Here is a 23,031-nt window from a genome sequence, read left to right on the forward strand (position 1 = left end):
TAGCAAACTCCTGGACAGGGTCAGAGGCCAGCTCTGCTCCCAGCACAGTGCTTACCGCGATTCTGCAGTTCTCGCTCCTCCCAGACACCCTTTTTCCTGCCCTGCTCTCTGCTTCTGCCATCCTGTGCACCTGGCTGTGGGAACATCTTTGCTTGTACGTGGACAGACGTAAGCACATATCCCTTAGACCCCTTTATCATACTTCTAAATCAGAAGACCACCTTTCCCACCATTGTGCATTTAAAGATTTTTCAGGGCAGGGGTGGGGAAGTTATTGGACTTGTTTTCCCCATGTAGTTCGTAATGGCTGGTATGCCCCGAGCCTGCTACATACACATTAGATGACACCAGTAATGCCCACTGGGTCCATTGTATCTGTTCCTCCTCCTTGTAGGCTGGCAATGAACATAAATGATCGCTGGTATTTGCGGTAACACTTTACAGTTTACGAAGGGCTGTCACAGATCTCATTTGATCGGCGACTCTAGGAGGCTGGAGGGCACAGTGATTAAGAGCTGGGTTTTGGAGTCTCCCACTTCTAAGCTGCTTGACTTGGGGCAAGTTCCTTATTATCTCATCAGTGAAAAGGGAATGATAAACTCCTCAATTTGTTGGGAAGATTGAATGTGGTCATGTGAAGGAAGTGCTCAGGATATGCCCGGCATAGAAAAAAAATGCTGTCTTTATTATCATCGTTCTTGGCGCAGATAGGACTCATATAAGGGTCATCTATAACCACTTTAATGAAAAGGCTGCAGCCTACAAGTTTATCTGTTTCTTACTGGAACCTTTTAAGGTCATTCTGTCTAATCTCCCATCCCGATTCCGAGACGACCTCTGTGGGGGATTGCGCAGACTTGGGCGGGAGGTAACTTTCAGGTATGAGTAAACTTTCATTTGCAGATAATAAAACTTGAGTTTTATGAGAGCAGACTTTCAGCCTTGTGTCTCGTTTAAATCTTCTCCCTTTCCCACCTCGGGTTGGCGTCGCTCTTGGAAACCCGCAGTGAGAGGAAAGACCTGTTCAGTCTTTTAGTCTCATTGTCCCACCTGCCGTCCCTGAGCCCTACTGGTTCCGGTTCCCCTAGGGCTGGGGAGGGGAAGGGAGGACAGGTAAATCCCCCACAGGGTCTAGGGCCTGGTTCGACTGCTCTCTGAGTTGGCACCTTGCACGTGGTAAGGCTCGGGTGCCGGCTCCTTCTGTAGGGCACGTGTGCGATTCCTGTGGAAGAGCTTCATGGGGACTGACATCCCCTGTTGCTGACCTGGTCCCACTCCCTCCTCAGCCCCCATAGTTGCCACCATCTTGCCATGGAGACCCTTCCGGTTGCAGTCATCACCCCCCCTCCAGGCGAAATCCTTAAATGGCATCTTTTCAGGGGAACCTTGCTCTTCATTGGCATTCACGCGGCCCCTGCGGGAGCAGGGCGTCCTGTCCCTGCCGAACTCCGGATGCGTGGCTTTGTCCTCGCTCTGTGGCCACAGGGAGCTCTTAAGCAGGTCTTGCCTCATTTTCTCAGGCCACGCGTAGGTACCATCCGCTACACTCGAGGGTGCCCGTGGGCGGCTCTCTGCGTGGTGCTCTCGAGGGCCCTTTCCTGGGCTTCAGGCGCTGCTGGTGGAGGAGCGGGGACGCGCCCATGGGAGCGGGGAGGAGTCTCCCCTTCTCTGTAAACCGAAGGTGCCGCGTGCTCTGCAGGTTGTAGAACCAGCCCGGGCTCCTTCTAGCACGTTCAGCACGCGGTCTCACACCTCTTCTCAGAACAGTGCTGTCCCATAGAGAAATAGACTGCAAACCACACGTCTCATTTTAAGTCTCTTTTAGCTATGTTAAGTACATAAAAAGCAGATAAAATTAATTTTCATAACATTTTATCTAAGCCATTTATCAACATGTAATCAATAAAAAATTATTACTGCAGTATTCCTGCTGAGTCTTTGACAGCTGGTGTGGATTTTCCACTTACACGTGGCTCAAGTGCAAGTACTCAGTAGCCCTTTCAGGTTCTCCCGTGGCTGGTGGCTGCCATATGGGACAGGCCAGCTTTAGAAGATGCGGGCGGGGGCGGGGGGGCTCGTCCTCTGTTGTTTGCAGCTGTGAGCCTCAGAACCAAGTTTAGCTGGGACCCGTACAGTGCATTCAGCCAGGGTGGGGAACCAGGACTCAAACACAGGTCTTCTCATGTAACCTTCGGTGTTATGTTTGTTTGTTTTTTACACCATCGTGCCATTCAAACAGGTGTTGTTATGTTTCGTTTTGGGGCTCTCAGTGGAAGGGACAGTTTGGGGGTAAGGAGATTGCTGTAGACATCTGTGAGTTTTTGGAGGTTCTGGGTAGCTCCACGGTGGGCAGTGGCTGTTTGGAGCCCGTTCCTGACAACCCGCTCATTGCTGGCCTGCGTGGAGCTGTGGGGTGGATGAGACTCTGACGTCCAATGGCAGATGTTTGCGCGGTACGCACTATGAACCAGAGAGAAGCACAGCAGGTTTTTAGTTTTCACTGTGAAAAAGAAACAAGAAGCTATTCCGTGGTAGTGTGTCTTTGAAAAGGCAGTTCTCATCAGGATATCTGGGGGCAGGCTGGATATCCCCATCTTCTCTCACAGTTCAGATTAGGGCAGCTTACCTCATTATTCGGACTTGGAACTTTAAAAACAGTAAAGCTCAGATCTTCCAAAGAACTCAAAATCTGATTGTTAAAGCACACGTTCCCATCGTAGAAAAGAACACACGAAAGTGTTCTTTTGTGTTAGGGCGGTCATGGAGAGGACGTGCCCCTGGTTGACCCAGGAGCTGGACGCTGGCCCTCAGAGGCTTCTGATCCATTCCCTATCCTTGGAATGTGGGTTCCGATCACCTTTCCTGCTCCCAGAGGTGGCCCCAAGGACCCCAGCCTTGAGATGGTGATGTGGTATTGAGACCATCTGGACAGTATATGTGACTGAACCCAGTTGAAGCCTGGACATAAACTTTTAAGATTTAGTGGGCAGGTGTGGAGGTCTGCTCATCTCACAGTGCCCAAGACAAGCCTCGTACGTCAGTCCCCTTGCTCATTAAACCTGCCACCTACCAACATGGAGTGGCCTGTCTCTCTCTCGTCTCTCCCCACCCTCTATACCTGGAAGCCGGTTTCAGATTTCACCCAGGAAGCTCCTGAAGAGGTTGCAGACCTACAGAAACGCTCCCTGTTAACATCTGGTGTATTCTTCCTGGCACTCCCCACGCCAGCGTACGTACTCGGTGCACACGCACACCTGCCCCATAGGGGTCGTGCGAAGTAAGTGTGTCTGTGCGTTACTTTTCATCTAATAGTCTATTATGAACTTTCCCTGTCATTGACGTTCTTCAAAGGAGTAATTGTAATAGCCAAATCATATTCCATTACATTCCACTGAATGTTAAGTTCTCTTCTGGGGTCTGAGATGGCACTGAATCTGGAAAGGTCTGAGGCATGGAAAGGGCACGGGCAGACCGACGCCCTTTCCCAGACCTGCCTCTTCCTGGCTGGTAACCTTGGTCTCTGGGTCACTGGCTGAAATTCCCTTGTATCACTTTCTAAGTCTGCAAAATGAGAAAAGTGATGTCTACTTTACAGAGACATTCAGAGGCTTGCTGGACATGTCTATGTAAATTTCCCAACACAACAATGGCCCATAGTAAATACACAGTAAAGGTTCGTGCCTGTTCATCTTCCTCTTCTGTAGGCTTTTCCGACTCTTTGCTATCCGCCCATTCTCGGCAACCCGCAGCATTTTTCTGGAAAGATAGTACCCTGTACGGTGCCTGCGGGCTTTAAAGCTTGCATCTTCTGATTGCTTTGTGGGGACTTTCTGGCGACACATGCTTGCGAAGCCACACGGATTTCTGTACTGTGCACTCCGACCAGCTGTCTGTGACATACGATACAGAGGAGGAGACGTGGGAGCGTCTCAAGACGGAATGGTGGATTGTACTGGTCTAGCTCCTCACTCCCAGTAGGAAGACCCCCGGGACAGAGGGCGAGGCACTGAGCAGGCTCTCCCCAGCTGTGTCTGGTTGGCTAAGTTGTTTCCTCTTTGTCATTCCCTCTGCGGTTCCTGCTGTTGTACCAGTGGGGCTACAGGGAGAAGGGAATCTTGTGATTTTTTTGGTTTGGAGCTCTGTTTCTCACTTCTGGGCTTTTCTTCCCTTCTTCCTTCTCTCCAGGCACTTGGTTTAGCTGCTGACCGAGCTCATCAAGCGAGTACACATTTTGCAATTTGCCTTCCATTGTTTTGACAATGGTGTGATTTGTATATGGAAGCATCACATAATATCCCTATTTATGGCAGCTCTCAAATCTGTAGGTTTGGATGAGGAGGGACGAAGCTCAAGCCTGTCTTCTGACCTAGAAACCACTTCCTGTTTCTATAGCAGCTATCTTCCCCCCCCCATCTCTTCCTGACCTGAGTGGCGGTGCAGAAAGGTCTGTTGGGTTCTTGATCTGTGGGTATCATGTGTCATTAAACTTTGTGGTAAGGAGCCCCCACGCCACACGGCTCTATGTGATCTGGAACCTGGACCTATGTTGATGTTTTGTTTGTATACAATAAACAACTATATTGGATTGTTAAATGATAGGTACCATTGGGTTTTAAAAATAAAATCAGATTGGAAGAAGAGAAATTGGCTTCAAGTCACTGTGACATTTGAGTCCCTGCAGGGCATTGAAACAGGCTGGTACATCCCCCCTCACCCTGCTTTATGCCACGCTGCACACAGTTTTAGCAACTGTGTCAGGGTGGGATGGTGAGCTCATTTAGCAAACATTTTTTGAGCACCTGCTTATGTCAGGCAATGCGCCAGGGATGGGAAAGACAAACAAACCCAGACATGACCACAGCCCTGAACAAGCTTGTATTTACTGGAAGGAGGGATACATGAGTGATTACACGAAGAGATGTGAGAAGTGCTGGAGGAGCCTGGCACTGGACACCAGTGTCTGCTAACGCCCCCGGAGGCCTCCCAGATGTTGACTTGTAAGCGATACCTTTAAGGATGATGAGAAGCTTGCCGGTGGAGCAGGTGGGCAGCCATGTCGACAGAGAACACAGTGCCCTCAAGGAAAGAGGGGGAACTCTCCATCCACTGTGACTGGAGCCTGGGGGGCTTGGAGAAAGATGGAGGTACAAGGGTAGGCAGAGGGCAGTTCTGAAGGACTTTCAAGGATCCAAGCAAGCCGGGCAGACCTTTTTGTTTCCCCGTAAAAATAGCTTTCTAAATATAACCGCATTATGCTGAACCAACTTCACTCTGAAAGAAAGCTATAGGCAAAGTCTCCCGTTAGCTACTTCTCTGTTTCAGTTTTAACGAATGATCACGGGGGACCTCGCGGCAGAGTCATGGTCCTGCCCATGTCTCTTCCTTCTAGTCAGTGCAGTGCTCACTGCGAGAGCCCAGGGTTCTGACAGCCTCTGTGGCCACCAGCACCTCTGCTGTGAGCTACTGCGGCCTCCAGCTGCTTGGTCCTCAGAGGAGAGGAGGCAAAACACTCATCTCAGTGGTAATAAATAGAAAGATAAAGCCTTCACATCAGCTTCTCTAGGTACCTGAGAGGCATAAGAACAGATTCGAGAAGGCTCTTTCCTCTGGATACCCGATCTTTAATTAGGGGCTAACCCTGAATTGTTACTCAGCCCTTTTTACGTTTATGAACGGCAAATGCAAGAGACGGGGAACGTAAAAAAGAGAGTGACTCTAAGTGACTTACGTTTCTATTCATATTTCTATAGCTCTAGCTTTGTGCTAGGGACTGTTCTAAGCAGTTTAAACATATTAACTGACTTAATCCTCTTAATAACGCTTTGAAGCAAGGATTATCATAACCTCTGCTCAAAATGCGGAGACGAAGAGCCAGAGAGCTGGGCTAACTTGCTCAAGTTCACACAGCCAGTACACAGCAGGGCCGTATTTTGAACCAGGCAGCCTGGGTCCAAGAATCTGTGCTTCCATCCCCAACTGTCAGATCTCTGTATGGTCACCCAGAGCCAGACCCCCACTTCCTTCAGACATGGTTAGTGTGCAGTAATTGGGTCCTGGAATATTCCTTCTCATTTGAATCCATTTGTCCTGAGTTAATCCCACTGCTGGTATGTTCATTGCAGACTATCTCTCTCTCTCTCTCTTACATCCCGGACTGATTCCTTGGGGCAAAAGCACTTGAGTTCTGGCCTCGCCATCTCGTTCTGCCTTCCAGTTCCTGTAACCTTGAACCCCAAAGGATTGATGAATTTGTGAATGAATGTCCGGCTCCCGAGGCAGCCCATACCCTTCTACCCTCAGAGCCTGGGTGATAAACTCGTATCATGCAGAGTGAGCGCTTACAGCAGGCAAGGCTAACCCAGACATGCCCGTGTGGCCGGCAGGACCATGGCCTTGCTGGTCACCCTATACTCTTGGCTCTGGGGCTATTAACACAGCATCCTCCCCTCATCTCCACTGGGTACCATCTCAGGATACTTACCCTCACCGTTTTTTGCGGGGCTTGGGGTTTTTTTGTTTTTTGTTTTTGGATGAGAAAAAAGAATTATAATCATCGTCATTTTTCTGTGCAAGGTCTTTAAAGACCAAATAGAAAGATATTCAGAGCCCTTATATACTTTCCTTCTCTAAGTGGTATTTATTTAAATGCAGATATGCTGGTTTCCCCCGTAGAGTTGCAAGCAATACCTTTCAATTTAAATGTTAATAGAAGTGTAAACTTCAAAATCAAAATTTTTCTGTGAGGGAGAACTGCTTTTTCTGGTTCTATTTAATGGTGCCCCTTGCCTTTCCTCCTCCACCCTCCCTCATTATCCACCCCCTTTTGCACACCATTTCCACTGTGCTGAACTACATTCTTTTTCTAAAAAGTTGAGAATGCACCTTTCTCGTTTCAAAACTTGGAATGTTAAGTGTTCGGGTCGTGGAATACAGATGATGGACTCCAACCCAATAGGATTCATGAGAAGATTTTTGCCTATCTCAGCTTTGGCCTCCAGAGTCCAGCTCATCCTCCCGGGCTCTTTCTAAGGGGATTATTCTTAGATCAACCCTGCATAATATTTTAACAAGGCTTCAGATATGTGAGTTAGGTTTTGTTTCTTTTTTAAAAAGGCAGGAAGTAATGGGGAACGAGATTCAAGCTACATAAGTTCCTGGGTGCAGAGCATTGCTGTGGGCGCAGCGAGCAGTCACGGAGAGTGAAACAAGCGGTCTCTGACTCCCGAGGAGAGGAAGTAGGCACACCGGGCAATGTGGATGGGCAGGAATGCGGCCCTCTGCACCTGGCTCATTCCACAGACAGAGTGGCAGACGGGATTTACTCCAGTGCAAATGGGATTTGCTCAAGTGCAAACCAGAAATAACAAAGATTTCAAGACAGTGGAAACCATGTGTATTGCCTTTTAATTCAGTAGCAGCCAGCATCATTTCCTTCCTAAGGACCTCCCACGTGCATGTGACATCTAGCTTCTACTTACCTTTATTTTCTGTTCCCTTCGTTTTCTCATTATTTTTATCCTGTTACACCATGTGTGTTTTGTAAGTCTTCTTAAGTCTTTTTTTAGGAACATGATAGCACTGTTAATACAAAAATTAGAATCGATTTTATAATATAAATTTCAGTGACTTTGACTCCACTATTTTAAGGGGTCAGTTTGTTCTCTGGATGTTTTCAGTTGACTCCCGTTCTTATTTCATGGAGACAAAATACATTTCATGTCTTGCCTCTCTGGGAATATTAATAATAATTTTGAATGATTGCCTCTTCTCTCTGCGGCTTGTTTCCTCAAGTTCTTCAGCTCTCAGGTTATAGGTACCTGGTGGTACTGGCTTGTCAGGGGCCGGGGGCAGAGCGCTGCCTGGAAGCACTCAGTGGGCTGTGGGCTTGTCAATGGGAAGCTCTGTTGTAGAGGGGTTGCAGGGGTGTAGGTCTTTCCTCTCATGCTGGTCATCCCTGGAAAGACCTCTCTGAGTCCCCAGGCTGGACAGCAGAGGCCAGGCAGTCCGTGTCAGGGGGCCGAGTGGAAGGGGGATAGGGACCCAAGGTCAAGCATTCAACATTCCGTATGTGAAGATCACTTAATCGCCTATGTGGCATGAGCCTCCCCCCGCCAGTGCTAGGTACCCCCACTCTGCCCCGTGGGGAGGGGAGCCCCCAGCGTTGTGGAGTGGGTGAAGGGATTGAGGGATCTAATTCCATCACGCACAACTTCCACTGATCCAGAGGAACCCGCGGCTGCCTGTTCTGAGCCTCTGGGCGAAGCGGTGGTTTGGCTGGCAGCTTGGCCGCTGCCGCGTCCGGTTTGACTCTCGCCAAGGGCACCATCCACCAGCTTTGTCGCTTACAGTCCTGCGGTGTTCCCTGTCCTGTTTGCCCATCCTTGTGGATGCCTATCTTTGAAAAAAAAAAAAATCATGGAACTATAGTTCTCAGTAAATTTGGGCGGAAGAAAGGCTTGATAGATTTGTTTAATCGCCATGACAACCCAGTAGGTCTTTAACTGCGTTATTAATATTATTTCTCACACAGCTCACTCTTCCTTTATGTCACTGGTTTGTCGAGAAATTATTTAACTTCTTTGGATCTTGCTTTCCTTGTCTGGAAAATAGGACTGTTTCTTGTCCTGTATCCCTTGCACGCTCTTGCTGCGGCTGCCTTGAATTACTATGTAAGTCCGAGGACCAAATACCCAACCGCACATGCATGGCTCTGCAAACTCGGGTTCACAGGGTGATGGTAAAAACCCTCCCGGTCAGTGAAAATACTCAGGCCTGACCTCCGGTCTTCATCCAGCTTTCCAGATCAACAGCTTAGCCCGGCCCTCAGCTTTTGCTGACAAAGTGCCCCTACTCTGTGCTTGAGGTTCACAGCCCATCTCAGACCGGGGACACAGGTGACGGTTCCCCTTCTCAGAACTTTTGCAAGAGAAATTATCTTCTTCATGCCCCTGCCTCTGCCTTTTCCTCTAAGTCAAGGACTTGGCTTTCCTGTTGCAACCATGGTGACCTTCCCGCTTCCTCCGATTACATTTCCTTTTCCTGTCCAGCTCCATTTGTCCATTCCGGGCCCAAGGGGACACACCTTATGGGACACGTCGTCCACTTAATCCCCCAGGCAGTACCTTTGCTCCGGTGGATCTGCAGAGCCTGAGGATCAGGAAGGCCTTCCCGTGAGCAAGGCCAAGTGCAGGAAGCGGGGTGGGTGCTCTGTGGCTTCATTGTGCTGTCTATCTCCAATGCTGCCAAAGGGTCCAGGATTTTAGAAGCCCCTCATGCACTGAAAAGGGAACCACTGATCTCACAGAGGCGTAGAATGAAATTTCCTGATCTGCTTAAGGGGGACATAAACCTACTTTACTCCAAAAATACCCTGACCTCTCCTTCCCCACTTCTGTCGTCTCCTTGCCCTTGATGACAGTGGAGAGTGGATGAAGCATTTCCAGGGGTCCGCCCAAATGGACTCACACGTCAAGGGGCGGTTTCTTCTCCACCAGGGAGGCAGCTTGGGCCTGGCTCGCTTGAAGGACTGTGGGTGGCGGTGAAGGAAGAAGGGCTGGGCAGGTGGCAGCAGCAGAAGCCAGGTGGGGAGATGGGGGCAGGACGACCACGCCAGTTAGCGCACAGGGTAAGAAGTGCCTGTGCGCCTGGCAAGGTGGCACCTCCTCCTTTCACGCTGGCTGTGGACGCCTGAGCCCCGAAGCGGGGAGCCGGCCCAGGCCCAGGAAGCTTCCTCAGACATATTGGCCGATTGGCGCCATCTGTGATGTGGCACGATAATTAGGCAGTCCTGGTGGTTCCTGTAAGTGACTAGAATGGGTATCACTTCTACCTGGCTGGGGCAGGCATTCCGGGTTGGGAAGGGGAGGACCGAGGAGAACAGCTGGAGCAGGAACCTGGATGGATGCTATGGATGAAATCCGTGGCGGAAATCCGTGGATGGATTTCTGCCTTTGCCACAGGGTCCTGTCCTGCTTCCCGTCCAGGCTGTTCTCCTTTGCCCCTCCCTCCCCACGCCCCAGCCAGCTACTCCTGGGCGGGCGCTGCCAGCGTCTCATCCTCCGTGTCAGGTCAGGGGAGAAGGCTGAGCCTTCTCTAGCCTAACTGTGCCAGGATCTGCCATGGCTCCTGATGGGGGTGACTGGAGTGGGAGAAGAACAGAGGGGTTGGGATGCCCTGCAGAAACCTTCCCCTGGATTTGTGAGGGATGAAATGAGATTGACCCGTGCTTCCCTGGGGTGTGGATGTAGTTTGCTGTCAGATGCCCTCCCCTCCACCCTCATTCCCCCCCTCCTCCTTTGAGAGAGGGGAATGCCCTTGGGGTCCTCCAGGCTGCTCCAGCAACCCCCTGGGCACAGAGGCTGGGCAGGTGGCTTGCTCCTATTTGGCTGTATGGGCTGGGACTAGGGCTGGTAGTTGGGTTCCGCACGGACCACAGAGGTGGGCAGGGAGCTGCAGGCCTGTGGGTGCCGGAGCAAGGTGAAGGGAGTCAAGGACAAGCAGCCAGGGTATTACCCAGAAGGAGGTAAGAAGGCTGGATGTCAGGGAGGGCATGGGAGGCGGGTGGGGACGCGCACTGGAGGGCGGTGGAGAGAGCCAAGGGCAAGATGCTCAGTGAGGGTGGCTGAGATGTGAGGGCAGCTTTGTCCTCTCCCGCTAAAAATACTGCCTTTCCAGACAGCCCTTCTCCTGCCTGTACCCACATCGGCTTTGTAGGGCAGAGTCAGAGAGGCATGAAACAGGGGAAAGGCCAGACCCAGAAAACTGGACTGACCTGGGTTCTGGGGGCTGAAGAGGCTGCCAGGGGGCTCTGTGTGAGAGCAGGAAGTGTGGCTCCCCTCCCTGCAACCCCTCATGCAGGGAAAGCTGAGCCCCTGGGAGCTGGCTTAGAGGGGAAGGAACAGGACACCAGCAGCAGCTTCCTCCTCACACTAGACCTGCTGGGGAGCCCGGGCAACCCTGGAGGGAAGCAAGGAAGGTCCCGGCAGGTGCAGCCAGCCCGCCAAGATCCCTTCCTTCCCTGAAGGCCCGTTTCTCCCTGAGAGGTGACTGATATTATGGGGAGCGCCCAGGAGCCGCACAGATCTGGGCTTGATGCCCTGTTCTGCCGCTCATTAGCTGCCTGGGGTTCAGCAGTTCAGTCCATTTTTCAAGTAGGAATAAAGGTGGTACCTGTTCCCGGCGGTTGGCCAGATGCTTGGGAAGGACGGTGCTACACCTGGCACCAAGGAGGTGTAGAAGGAATGACAGCAGTGATGATGACACTGTCTCCCCATGCTTACGAACCCAGCCGTCCTGGTCTGCTTTTTGCACCTACATAGTTACCAGCCGGGGCGCTGTCCTCCACAAAGGGAGCTCAGTGGTGCAAACCTGTCTGAAAAGGGTAGGTTGCCTTCCTGCTTTCCCCTGCTGCCCAGGTTCGGGATGCACCTTGACCCTGAGTTCTAGGTCCCGAAGCTAACTGTTGTCCCCCTGCTTCCCCACAGACCTGCGCAGGATGACAGCCGGCTTCATGGGCATGGCAGTGGCCATCATCCTCTTCGGCTGGATCATCGGCGTGCTGGGCTGCTGCTGGGACCGAGGCCTTATGCAGTATGTGGCAGGGCTTCTCTTCCTCATGGGAGGTAAGGCCGCAGGCTCGGGTGCCTCTTGGGGGGCAGAGGTCCTGGCCACTGACATTCTGGGAAAATGGCTAGGGGACACTCATTCACTCATTCATCAAACATTTTCTGAGTTCCTCGTAGCTCTCTGCTACCGTTCCAGCTTCTGGGGCTCCACAGGCAGATAAGATCTGGTCCTTCCCTTTCGGGGGTCTGACTGGCTGGCGTGGGAAGGATGGTGTGGCCACAGAGTGGGGAGATGTGTCCGACCCAGACAGAGCACGAACTCTGAAAATGCGCCGGCATTTTATGCACATCCTGGACTTCGGGATGGGTAGCCGGCGCTCTCCGGGCAGTTGCCTTTTCAAAAGCCTATCCTCACCCTTGATTTATGAGTCCTCAGTGCTGGTACCATTTCCAAATAAGGCATTCTAAGGGTGGTAGGCCAGGGCTAGACCTTCTCTCATATCTGTCTCCCTTACTCTCTGCCGGTGTCACGGCCATTGAACTGCTCCAGTGTCCCTATAAAGGATTGTAGATACGGAGAACTGTATGGCTAGGAGGAAGAGTGTCCAGCCCACGGGAAGTCAGGTTGATCCCTACTCTGCAGGCACCTCTCTTCCCTGCATTCTCCGTCCAGAGCTGAAGCTCACCATCGGGCTTGCCCCCTCACTGTCTGCTCCGCAAGAAGTGGATTGGTGCACCGCGTGGAGCTGGGTGGGGGGAGCTGGCCTTGGACAGTGGGAATTGGTCGTATTTATGGGAAGAAAGGAAAGCGAGTCCTCCATGTGGAAACGATGGCCGTTAGACTTTAGGTGCCACTTGCTTATGGCCAGCTCGGGTCCCCTTTGTGAAGCGCCTGACACCAGGTTTCTGGGCAGAGATGGGAGGCGGAGGGGTGGGCCAGCCTGAGGAAAGGCAGCTGCTGTCCCTGTGGGTGTGCAGAGAGACATCTGAGGGCTAGTGAGCCGTCAGCTGGGAGAGGAGGAGAATTGCAGGATCGTCTTGGGGCCCGACAGTTCGCCCTCATACCCTTGCTGCACAGCCGTAATGTGCTAGACACGAGACAGGGCTTTCCAGGCTGACCAGACCCTCTGCCCCAGAGTCAGATGTCCCACACCTGTGGTCACGGGGGAGCTAGGGGGCTCTCTAGCCATCCCTACACCCCTCCTTCTGGTCTCCCTCAGAGACAGGCCCATAAGACCTGCCCTGTCCTTTGTCCGTGCCCTGTGTCCTCAGTGAAGCAAGGCTCGGGCCCTGACCTCTGCATTCTGCTTTAGCCAACGGGGAGACCTTTTCGTTTCCACCTTCCAGTCCAAGTCTCCCACAGGCCCTGAAATGTAAAAAGATAAAAGCCGGGTGGCTCTGTTTGTAGTGAGCGTTCTCTCTAAGACGCTTTTGGTGATACAGAGATAGGCTCCAGTAAACCGGCTTTTCTAAGGCTCTAGAAAGGTCTCCCAGGAATTGGAGAAAAGCTAAGCAAACAGGCCTCGGGCAGAGCAGGAATCCTTGAGCTCTGGGAGCTGACAGTCTTTGATCCCCACCCTCTCGAGGTGTTTGCAGCTCCCTGCACGCATGCCCCTCTCTCCAGGCCCTGAGCAAGGTTCACAGCCTGCCCAGGTGCTAAGTCTCCAGGACCTTTCAGCCCTGACAGCTTCCTTCTGGGTGGCTCAAGTCAGCTTCCAGAGAGACCGAGGAAGAATGTGATTGGCCCATTGATCCTCTCTGGCCAGATCTCACACCATCGGTCTGGCAGTAAGCGGGCCAGAACTGAGTGACAGTGGCTGGGCCCACAGCTGTGACCAGGGTGGGGTCAGGGACCCTTCCTGCTCACCTGGGCCCATGCATGGGAACTCTCTCCAAAGGAGGTGTGGGGGCCTGGGGCCCTGTGCACAGCCAGCATGCCTGGGGCTCTGGGGCTGACCGTCTGAAAGCTTTGATTGATTAGGGATCAGGGGCCCCACCCTGCAGGGTGCATGAGTGGGTGCGTGGCTCACCATTGGCCTCTGTCACGCTTCTCAGTCACTGCATACACCAGTCACCTGCAGACGTCTTAAAAATACTGGTGCTGGGCCCTCACCCCAGAGCAATCCCAGCAGGACTTCTGGGGGTGATCCCATGTGCAAGCAGGGGTGAGAGCCTGTGGAACAGCTGAACTTTAAAGTTCTCTCCAGTGGTAAAATGTTATGCTTCTACGGGTGAACCAGTTGGCCAAGACCTCTCGTCATTTGCTTGCTTTCCATTCCCCCACCTCTTATGATTATTTCTCAAAGCAAGAGATAGGCAAGTGGCATAACAGGGCTTTGGTTATTACCGTGCAGACCTCTCCGAGCCCTGGTTACTGAGGGGCTCAGCAAAATCTGCTTTATAGGGCATGCGCTGTATTTTTTTTATGACAAAATCATAGTTCATGATAAAATGTTAGCATCAAGAAGAGCTTTGGAGAAGTTGCTGTTCTAAGAGCTGTTTCTTGCTGACTGGGGCAGTGTCCTGGTTGGAGTTAACCCATTCCATCTACTCTGGAGCTTTATATCTCCTCCCAAAAGAGGCTAGGGAGACAAGGGGTGTCCACACACCTCATGACACCATCAGGCCAGGCTCCAACAGGAGGGTAACAGGGACAAAGCCACGAAGCACTGATCCCTTGAACAGGGGTCTTTTGGGGAAGCTGACGCTCCAGAGGGTGGGAGAACACTCCCTTCCTCCTCCAGGTCGCATCCTTTCCAACGAGGCCAGACACGGCCATGGGCGTCCAGGTGCCCAGAGCAGCTCCCATCCGCTGACCCCAAGAATTTGGCTCAGTTAGCTGGAGAGGGAGCCGACTCAGGAGCAGAAGCTGTCCTTCCCCCTATCCCCTTTCAGCAGAAGGAGTTACTGAGAGGCCCAGGGGTCAACCCTGAAAGGATGCTTTGACCTACATAACCCCACGTGTCAACACGGAACCTTCCCAGAACCTGACCACTCCTTGTCATCTGGGAGTTAACCTTCTAGGGTTGGCCTTCCCAGCGCTTGGAGAGTCCGCTACCAGTGAAAGCCATCTCATGCATAGGGCAAAACGATCAGTCACTCAGACTACAGGTATTTATGGCAAAGTGGGACAAAACAGGCCTCAGAGCCCTAGCTTTCGCCCAGATTGGCATTCCAGGCATCTGTAACCGAGCACAGACTGGGGCCCAAAGGATTAGACTGAGCTATGCAAACAGCTGGTGGGGACCCACCGCAGCCGGGGGCCGGGGCTGGCCAGGCAGGGGTGCGCTGAGCAGATGGAAGAAGAAGGGTCTGCAAGCGTGAAAAAAGGGAAATTTGGAGTCCGGAGTCCAAGGATGGAATTTCACTTGACATTGGTTGAAACTACAAGGGCCAAACCACAATCGCAAAAACAAACCAGCAGAATTCTATTAACAACCTCTTCTCTGTTCCAACATGAAGGAGGAGGACGGCCCGCACCGTGCACCACTCTGTTCCAGATTTAACTAGTGCCCAGGTCTCACCAAGGGTACCCTGTACCCTGTGAAGTGACTGGCAACAAATTGTTTAATTAACGCTCCGCATGGAGGAGGCAGTTNGGGGGTGGTGGGTGGGAGCCGGTTTCCCTCGGCGGGGCCTCCAGGAGTGGAGCCAGCCCAGACTGGCGTGGCACCAAGCGGGTGAAAGCAACTGCCAGAGATGAGTGTCTTGATGACTCATCGGTGGCATTCAGAAGCGCAGGATCAGGATGACACGGGGAAAGGCAGCGCAGTGGGGGAGCGTGGGACTGCTGCAGGTACCTTGTAATTCTCCTGCTGGGGAACCTCAGAGCCCCCACAGGACACAGACCTGCAAGATGAGTGTGAACATCCAACCCACGCCCCACCCCCAGCGCACCCCCTCCCTCGCGCTCCTGGATGACACCCGTCATCTCCGCCACCACCCGGGTCTGAGCCTCCGTGAGCTCTTGTCTCAGCTGACCCTGGAGCCTCCTGTCTAGACGCCCGGACTGACTCCTCTCTGGCACCCAGCAATCAGTCCTTCTCAGGGTTAACATAACTTTTTTTTTAAATCAGAAGTCAGATAGGTCACTCATCTGCTACCAGCACTCCAGAGGCTTCTAGTCAAAATGAAAATAAAATCCAAATTCTTTACCGTCTTTTTTAGAAGCTGTCTTAGGCAGTTTGGGCTGCTATAACAAAATACCAGAGATCAGATGGCTTATAAATAACAGAAATGTATTTCTTCCTGTTCTGGAGGCTGGGAAGTCCAAGCTCAGTACACGGGCACATGTATTCCCAGTACAGGGGAGCTGCTTTCTGGTTCACAGACAGGCATCCTCATGCTGTGTCCTCATGTGGTGGAAGGGGCCAGGGGGCTCTGTGTGGCCCCTATTATGAGGCTGCTGATCCCAGTCATGAGGGCACCACCCCCATGACCTAATCACCTTTCAAGATGATTATCTCCTCCTAATTCCATCACCTTGGGGATTAGAATGGCAACATGTGAGTCCTAGGGGTACCCAAACCTTCTGTCCTTAGTGGGAGCCCTGTGTAATCTTGCTCATATTACCCCCCAACCCCCTTAATCTTCTCTCCCCAACTCTGACATCACTTCAACCACACCGGCCGCCTTTCCCGCCTGGAGCACACGGAGCGTCACCCCGAGGCCCTGGAGCAGGCCGATGCCTTTGCCCATAATGCCCTCCCCACCCAGGCCTCGTGGCTGCTCCCTCAGACCCAGACTCCAACTCAGAAGTCACCACGAGAGAGGGCTTCTGGACCACCCAAATTCATGAAGCCCCCTGCTACTCTCTACATTTTAATCAATCCAGCCTCCTACAGCACACTCACCACTTTCTGAAATGCGTGTTGTGTTTTGGTTCAGGTTGGTTTTTTTTCTTAGCAGCTTAAAGCAAGCATTTATTATCTCACAGTTTCCACGGATCAGAATTCCAGGCACAGCTTAACTAGGATTTCTGCTCGGGGTCTCACAAAACGGTCATTGAGGTGTCAGCCGGGGCCAGGGTCCCCTCTGAGCCCGGGATCTTCTTCCGGGGTCACAGTGTTGTCGGCGGGATTCCATTCCCTACTGCTGCACTCAGGGAAGCTTGCAGAAGAGAGTCCCTGACTCCTTCCATCTGACTTTCAGCTTTCCTTTTTTTTTTTTTTTTTTTAAATCTGTTTTTTAGATTTATAATTTTAGATTTATAGAAAAATGGAGCAGGTAGTACAGCGAGTTCCCATGTGACCCTCGCCCCTGCACAAAGGTTCCCGTATCCTCAACGTCTTCCATTAGCAGAGTCTGTGACAATTAATGAACAAATATTGACAGACTATTATTAACGAATGTCCATAGTTTATTTGGTTTCTCTTAGTTTTTACCTGATAGCCATTTTTTTTTTTCTGTTCACGCTCCCATCCAGGATCGCATAGTACATCTAGATGTCCCATTGTCTTAGGCTCCTCACGGCTGTGGCCACTTCTCAGACTGCCCTTGTTTTTAATGACCTCCACGGTTTTGGGGAGCACTGCTGGATGCCCTCTGCTGGAACTTGCCTGATTTTTTCCTCATGATGACGCTGGGTAGCAGGTTGGGAAGGAAGTGTCACCGGTGAGGTGTCATTTCATCCCACCGTGTTAAGGGTACATCCTGTCCGCGTGATTGAGGAAGTTGTCCCCGATCACCACGCCGAAGTGTGTGCAGGCTTCTCTGTTGCCGAGTTACTCTGTTTTCCCTATTTCCATACTGTTCTCTGTGGAAGGACGGCACCAGGCACAGCGCACACCTGAGGAGTGGGGACTTAGGCTCCCTCTCCTTTAGGATAGAGGATCGGCAGAAGTTATTTGGAATTCTTCTACGAGGGAGATTTGTCTCTCTCCCCCACTTATTAATTTATTCAGTCATTTATTTGTATCAGTATGGACTCATGGATATTTATTTTTTATTTGGGGTTATAATCCAATACTAGATTTGTTTTATTGCTCCAGTTCTGACTTTGGCCATGGGGAGCTCTGTCAGGTGGCCCTGTGCCCCTTTGACATATTCCTATCAATGCGGGGTTTGGGTTTTGGTGGTTGTTGTTATTTTTTGTTTTGTGTTTGGTTTTGGCACCACAAGGGGCTCCAGGCTGCTCTTGTATATTTCCTGCCATTTCTCCAAAGAACCTGGTGTTTATTGGAGAAGGGTGTGTAGACACCAAACTCTGGGCTCTAGGTGTCTGCAGTGTTGTTAACATTCATTGCCTCTCTCCCCCCACTTAGATGTAAAGCTCCATGAGCTTCAGAACCTTGTCTACCTTGTTCTCCAAGGTATCCCCCAGGTGGGGAACAGTGTCAGCACTCTCAAATATCTGTTGAATGCATGCATTGCAAAAGTGAATTATGGGTAGTGCAGAGAAAGTATTTTGTTTTGTCTCGATGGAACAGCTGTCCTTTAAGAAAGTACCCTGCCTTATCTTCTGTTCCTGGCCTGATCTTCTCCCCTTATGTGGGCTTCCTTATCATCTTTCTCTCTTCATTTGAACAGTCCTAGGGTCTGTGTACTTCTTCGAAAATGTCTTAAATTCCCTTTGGAAGTAGGGGGTGTGAATTATGCATGAATTCATGAAGACCTCTCTCTTTAATGGGGGCTCGAGACTGTTGGAAGTAGAAGGGACCTTAGAGACCATCCCGTTTGATGTCCCTGTGTCTCCAGATCAGAGTGGTGGTGTCAGTTGTCTCAGGCCGCCAGCTAGTGAGTGGCAGCCCTGCAGCCAGCACCGGCCTGTATCAGCAGCTCCTCCTGCTGCCTGGGCTTTCAGCTCTCCGGGCCACACGCACATCTTCCCGCTCTGGCATGCCTCCAGCCTGCTTCTGAGCAGGTGCGGTCCCAGAATCTCACTCCATTTCCTTTCTGTTCCTCCCTTCTCAAAGCCCAAAGGGGCATACGGAGGAGATCGTGGCCAGAATTGAGGGCACAGGTGGTAATGGGAAAAGGAAATCATTAAAGGTCCTTTTCCTACCACCTGTGACCAGTGTGGCCTTTTCTCCCTTCCCAGTCAGTCAGGGGGAGCGAAGAGAATGTCCTAAAGGAGCTCGAGCTATCAAACTTGAGTGATTGCAATGATTTGCACACCAGTGATGCCAGATGTCTCCCCCTCCACTGGGCTCACCGGAGAGCAGTTCGGCTGTGCTGTGAACCCCCGGATACCCCTCTTCTGATAGACAGAAACCTTGATAAAGGCCCAGCAATTCTGAGAACGTACAAGCCTAAAATGGAAAGTCTGAGACAATAAGGGGTTTGGGCTGGAGGACTCTAACGTGAGGCAGTGAGGTGATTTTAGGGCTGCCCACAAAGTAGGATAAGATCTAGGGTTGCCTTCAGCCTCTCCCCACTGTCGCTCCTAGCTGCCCGCTACTTAGAAACATGGCTACGGCTGCATTTCTGTCAGTCCCGGAGGCACTGTGCCTTCAGCTTCACGACGGTGGGTCATTGCTTCATGACTCATGGGTAAGAAGAGGGAGCCCATGTAAATTAGATATTCTGAGTTGGAGGAGAGGATAAATCCAGTAACTCAGTGACTTACCAGAGTGCAAAGCTTATAAAACCCTCAATAAATGGTGGCTGTTACTGTTACATGAATGCCCCAAGTGAAGTCCATTCTAGGAGGCAGAGAAGTTTCTATAACCTACCATGACCAAACAAGGGCACAAAACCCATCTGCTTACTGCTAAACTGCTTTTATAGGTTCATGGGAGATTTTACCAGAACATCACAACTCTCCTCCTGGCTTTTTGTCCTCCAGACTTTCCTGCAAAATCCTGAGCAGAGATTCACGAAGTATTTCATACCCTGGAATATATCTGTCTTGCCTTTCAGAAGGTGCTTATTTGAGTATTTATTAGCATTTGAAAATTACATTCAAAACAAAGACATTTGGGAGAGGAGACATTGCCAGGAGGATTAAGAAGCAACACACACCCTTACCTAATGTGGAACGAGGGACCAGGATCAATCACTCCAACAACCCAGGCAACGGGAGGGCTTCATTTTCACCTGAAGAGCTGGAACACATCGAAAGGAGTTGCACCCTTTGGCACCCTTTGGGACCTGCCTGCATTCTAAATTTGCGCTTTAGAGGAGAATAGTAAGCAGCGTTGGTCCTGGACACCCAGATCTTGTCAGTGAGGGCCGTGTCCGAATGCTTATAACACTCAGCGAAGCCACAGTGCTCCATATTCCCAGGACAGGAGGGCGCTTTGTCGTTAAATTCCCAGAAGGAAATGCTAAGACAGAAAGCAGAGTCTAGAAGGAGGTGGAAAGGAGGGTGGATGGTGAAGGTATCCAAGAGAGCTCCTGGGAAGAACCAGCCCTCGTCTCTTGGATGTCCCTGCTCACACATGCCCGCGAGCCGCCCTCCACTCCCTGCCACCTAACTGGGGGTTGAAGTCCTTGTTCAGGAGCTAGAATCCTCCAGCTAAAAGTGGGAAGTAGGTTTTATCACAAAGAACTAGTCCAGCACCAAAGGAGCCGTGTGACTTAAGAAAGTTACTTAACTACCTTGCATGCTCTCCTTCCATTTTCTCATCTGCAAGGAGGACTAATCATAGTACCTGCCGGAAGCATAGTTGTGAGAGTTATAGAGTTAACTCATGTGAAGGGCTTAGGACTTGCTCTCGAGAGTTTTAGGTGTTATTTTAGCTACTTCTCTGTGAAAGCAACCACCTTCCATGGCACTCCACGCTCCGCAGCCCCGTACCATCACTAGCAACACCGTGCAAAGACCCTGCCGTGGGATGATAAAGATGAAATTGCTTGAACAGATAATGTCTCTCTGGCTAGTCACCACCCTACTTATTCATTCAGTCAGTAAATACTCATCGCTTATCATGTGCCAGATGCTGTTGAGGCACTTGGGCTAGCGTGGGGGATAGGGCAACGTCCTCATGAAGCTTACACTCCTGTTGGAGAGACAGAGAAGCAAGCACCATAAGTACAGAATACGCTCCCAGGTGGTGACGGGAACTGTGGGGAAAAAGCAAGCTGGAAGGGAGGTAGAGAGTGATGGGGCATCACCGTAGATGGGGAGCAGTGGGTGGGCAGAAGTCCTCTCCGGTGGTAACAGTTGAACAGAGGCTTGAATGGAAGCCTTCAGTGGAAGTCTTCCATAGAATGGAAGTCTTCCTGGGAAGACTTGGCAGGATCGGTCCTTGCAAAAGGAATAGCAGGTGTGAGGGACTTGGGATGGGCGTGAGCCTGTTGGGTCTGAGGAAGTTGAGCAAGAGGACAGTTGTGACAGGAACAGAGTAAGTTGGAGATATTTCCCAAAAGAGAGCAGATGTAGGGCCTCGGAGGCCATGATATGGGTTTGATTGATTGAGGGGGCATCATCCCTCATACTGGCCTGCCTTCTGTCTATCTCACAGATTGCCCTGGGGTTCCTGCCTGGGTGATCCCTTGATATTATGTGGCATTTATCGGTGATCTGGCTTCCCTCTGGGGTGCCGAAAGCTGGAGCTCCTTCCACTTCCCGTGGCAGTTCCTGTGAATGGGGGCATGGTACCTAGGCCCCAGGGTGGCCAGGTCAGGCAGGGGGACTGTCATGTGCCCCTGAAGATGTTGCATTGCTGCACAACTGGGGGCATCCCACCCCTCCAACCAGGACCAACTACAGAATTTGCAAGATGAGAACCTGGAACCCATTCTTTAAACATGAAGAATTTCAAGACAGTGACAGCAGAGCCTGAAAGCAAGCACAGGTGCCCATGAAGCCAGCTCCGCCTCCATCACTGTCCCACGCTCACATTCCCTGACCCCAGGGCATGGCAGCCTTTCCCTGCAGGGGCTCCAGAAGGTCCTGAGAAATCAGGTCTTTGCTCTTTCTGGTCCCAGTTCGTCTTTTCCCTAACTTAGGCCAAGTCTGGTGTGCTTAAAATCACCCCTGGTCCCTGATGACCAAATAATCACATAGACATGCATTTTCCCCTTTCCTTAGATCAAAAGCTGGCTCCCCCCGCATTGCGCACACGACCCGCGAACAAGACGAAGCTGAGTTTGTTGTTGACTGCACTCAGGGCAAACAGCACCTTGCAAAACCGGCAGGGTCCCAGAGCAGGAGGGTAAGGTCAGGATTGATGGAGAGTTAGAGGCTTGTTTTAAGGCCTGTATTTCAATGCAGGTGTTTGTTGAGATTGGTTGAGAATACTGATCATGTCTAGGATTGATGGAAACCTCAGGATTGGTTTCTCAGGATCTTTGTGCACACACTGTCGATGTTTTCAGTGGAAGCTGATGGATCTGTTGTTGCTGTAATGAACAATGAAACACAGTTATGTGGGCAGGACAGACGTGGAAGTGCAGAGGAGACAAGGGAATAGCAAAGTGAGGTTACTCTAGACAGTAAGGCATGGTTTTGGTTCAGTGTCTCGGCTAAGTGTGTGGTGGATAACTTGGGATCTTGCTCAAGACGAGTGATTTCTCCACAGCCTGGTACCCTCCCGGCCAGCCTGCCTCAGCCAACACAGACATATTCGGAATTTTCCAGGGACTATAGACCAGACTCAGGCCAGGACCCTGCACGCTACAGTGTCCTCCTGTCATGGTAACAAGAACCTGTCTTTCCTGGGGTGGAAATAACATCGCTGCCCTGAATTGGGGTCCTTGCTTGCAGACTGTGGATTATTGGCAAGAGCGGGATGGGGGAAGGACAGGCGGGAGATGAGAGAGAGGGCTGGGTAGCTGGAAGACCATCTCCATTATTGGGGGGTGGGGTGGGGAAGGGTTGTTGAGAAAGAACAGATTTCTCCAACAGCCTTTTCAGTGGAAACAGAAAGACCCAGAATGTGGTGGTGACTTCATAGAGCTTGATTGCCATGGAAACTTAGGTAATTTCTAAAGCAGCTTCAAAAGCTTCCATCCCTATGGCTCTTCTAGGATGTCCTTACAGAGGTGTGCAAGCATCAGAGAAAGGGAACTTGTCAGGCAAGCCTCTGGCTCTGAAATGAGTCATAAATCAAAGAAAAATGCTCATTCCTAAAATAAAACAGACCCCTACTAGTGGGCATAAAAGTGGCTCCTGGGGAAACAAAATGGAGGAGCAGGTATAAATGAGGAGGAATTTCCTCTCTCCTGCCCTGGGGGGTTAAGGACAGGTGAGAAGCGCTATCAGAAATAGCCAAACCATGGGGGCGCCTGGGTGGCACAGCGGTTAAGCGTCTGCCTTCGGCTCAGGGCGTGATCCCGGCCTTATGGGGTCGAGCCCCACATCAGGCTCTTCCGCTATGAGCCTGCTTCTTCCTCTCCCACTCCCCCTGCTTGTGTTCCCTCTCTCGCTGGCTGTCTCTATCTCTGTCAAATAAATAAATAAAATCTTTAAAAAAAAAAGAAAGAAAGAAAGAAATAGCCAAACCTGAGAAAGGGTGGAGGGGAGCTCTGCCCACGAAGCACCTTGTCACCCTCACTACTTGGATGGCTGAGATGCTTTATT

At 51.3% G+C, this 23,031-nt stretch overlaps 1 protein-coding gene across 1 annotated transcript in view; it reads left to right on the top strand.

The window, feature by feature from the left end:
- Positions 1–23,031, top strand: part of TMEM178B (transmembrane protein 178B) — a 335,239-nt gene that overhangs the window by 285,985 nt on the left and 26,223 nt on the right. Inside the window, exon 3 of the mRNA XM_002921678.3 lies at positions 11,484–11,621. Within this exon, the coding sequence (XP_002921724.2) occupies positions 11,484–11,621 (138 nt within the window). The remainder of the gene's footprint in view (positions 1–11,483; positions 11,622–23,031) is intronic.

This window comes from Ailuropoda melanoleuca, chromosome 1, assembly GCF_002007445.2.
Source record: "Ailuropoda melanoleuca isolate Jingjing chromosome 1, ASM200744v2, whole genome shotgun sequence".
Taxonomy (NCBI): Eukaryota; Metazoa; Chordata; class Mammalia; order Carnivora; family Ursidae; genus Ailuropoda; species Ailuropoda melanoleuca.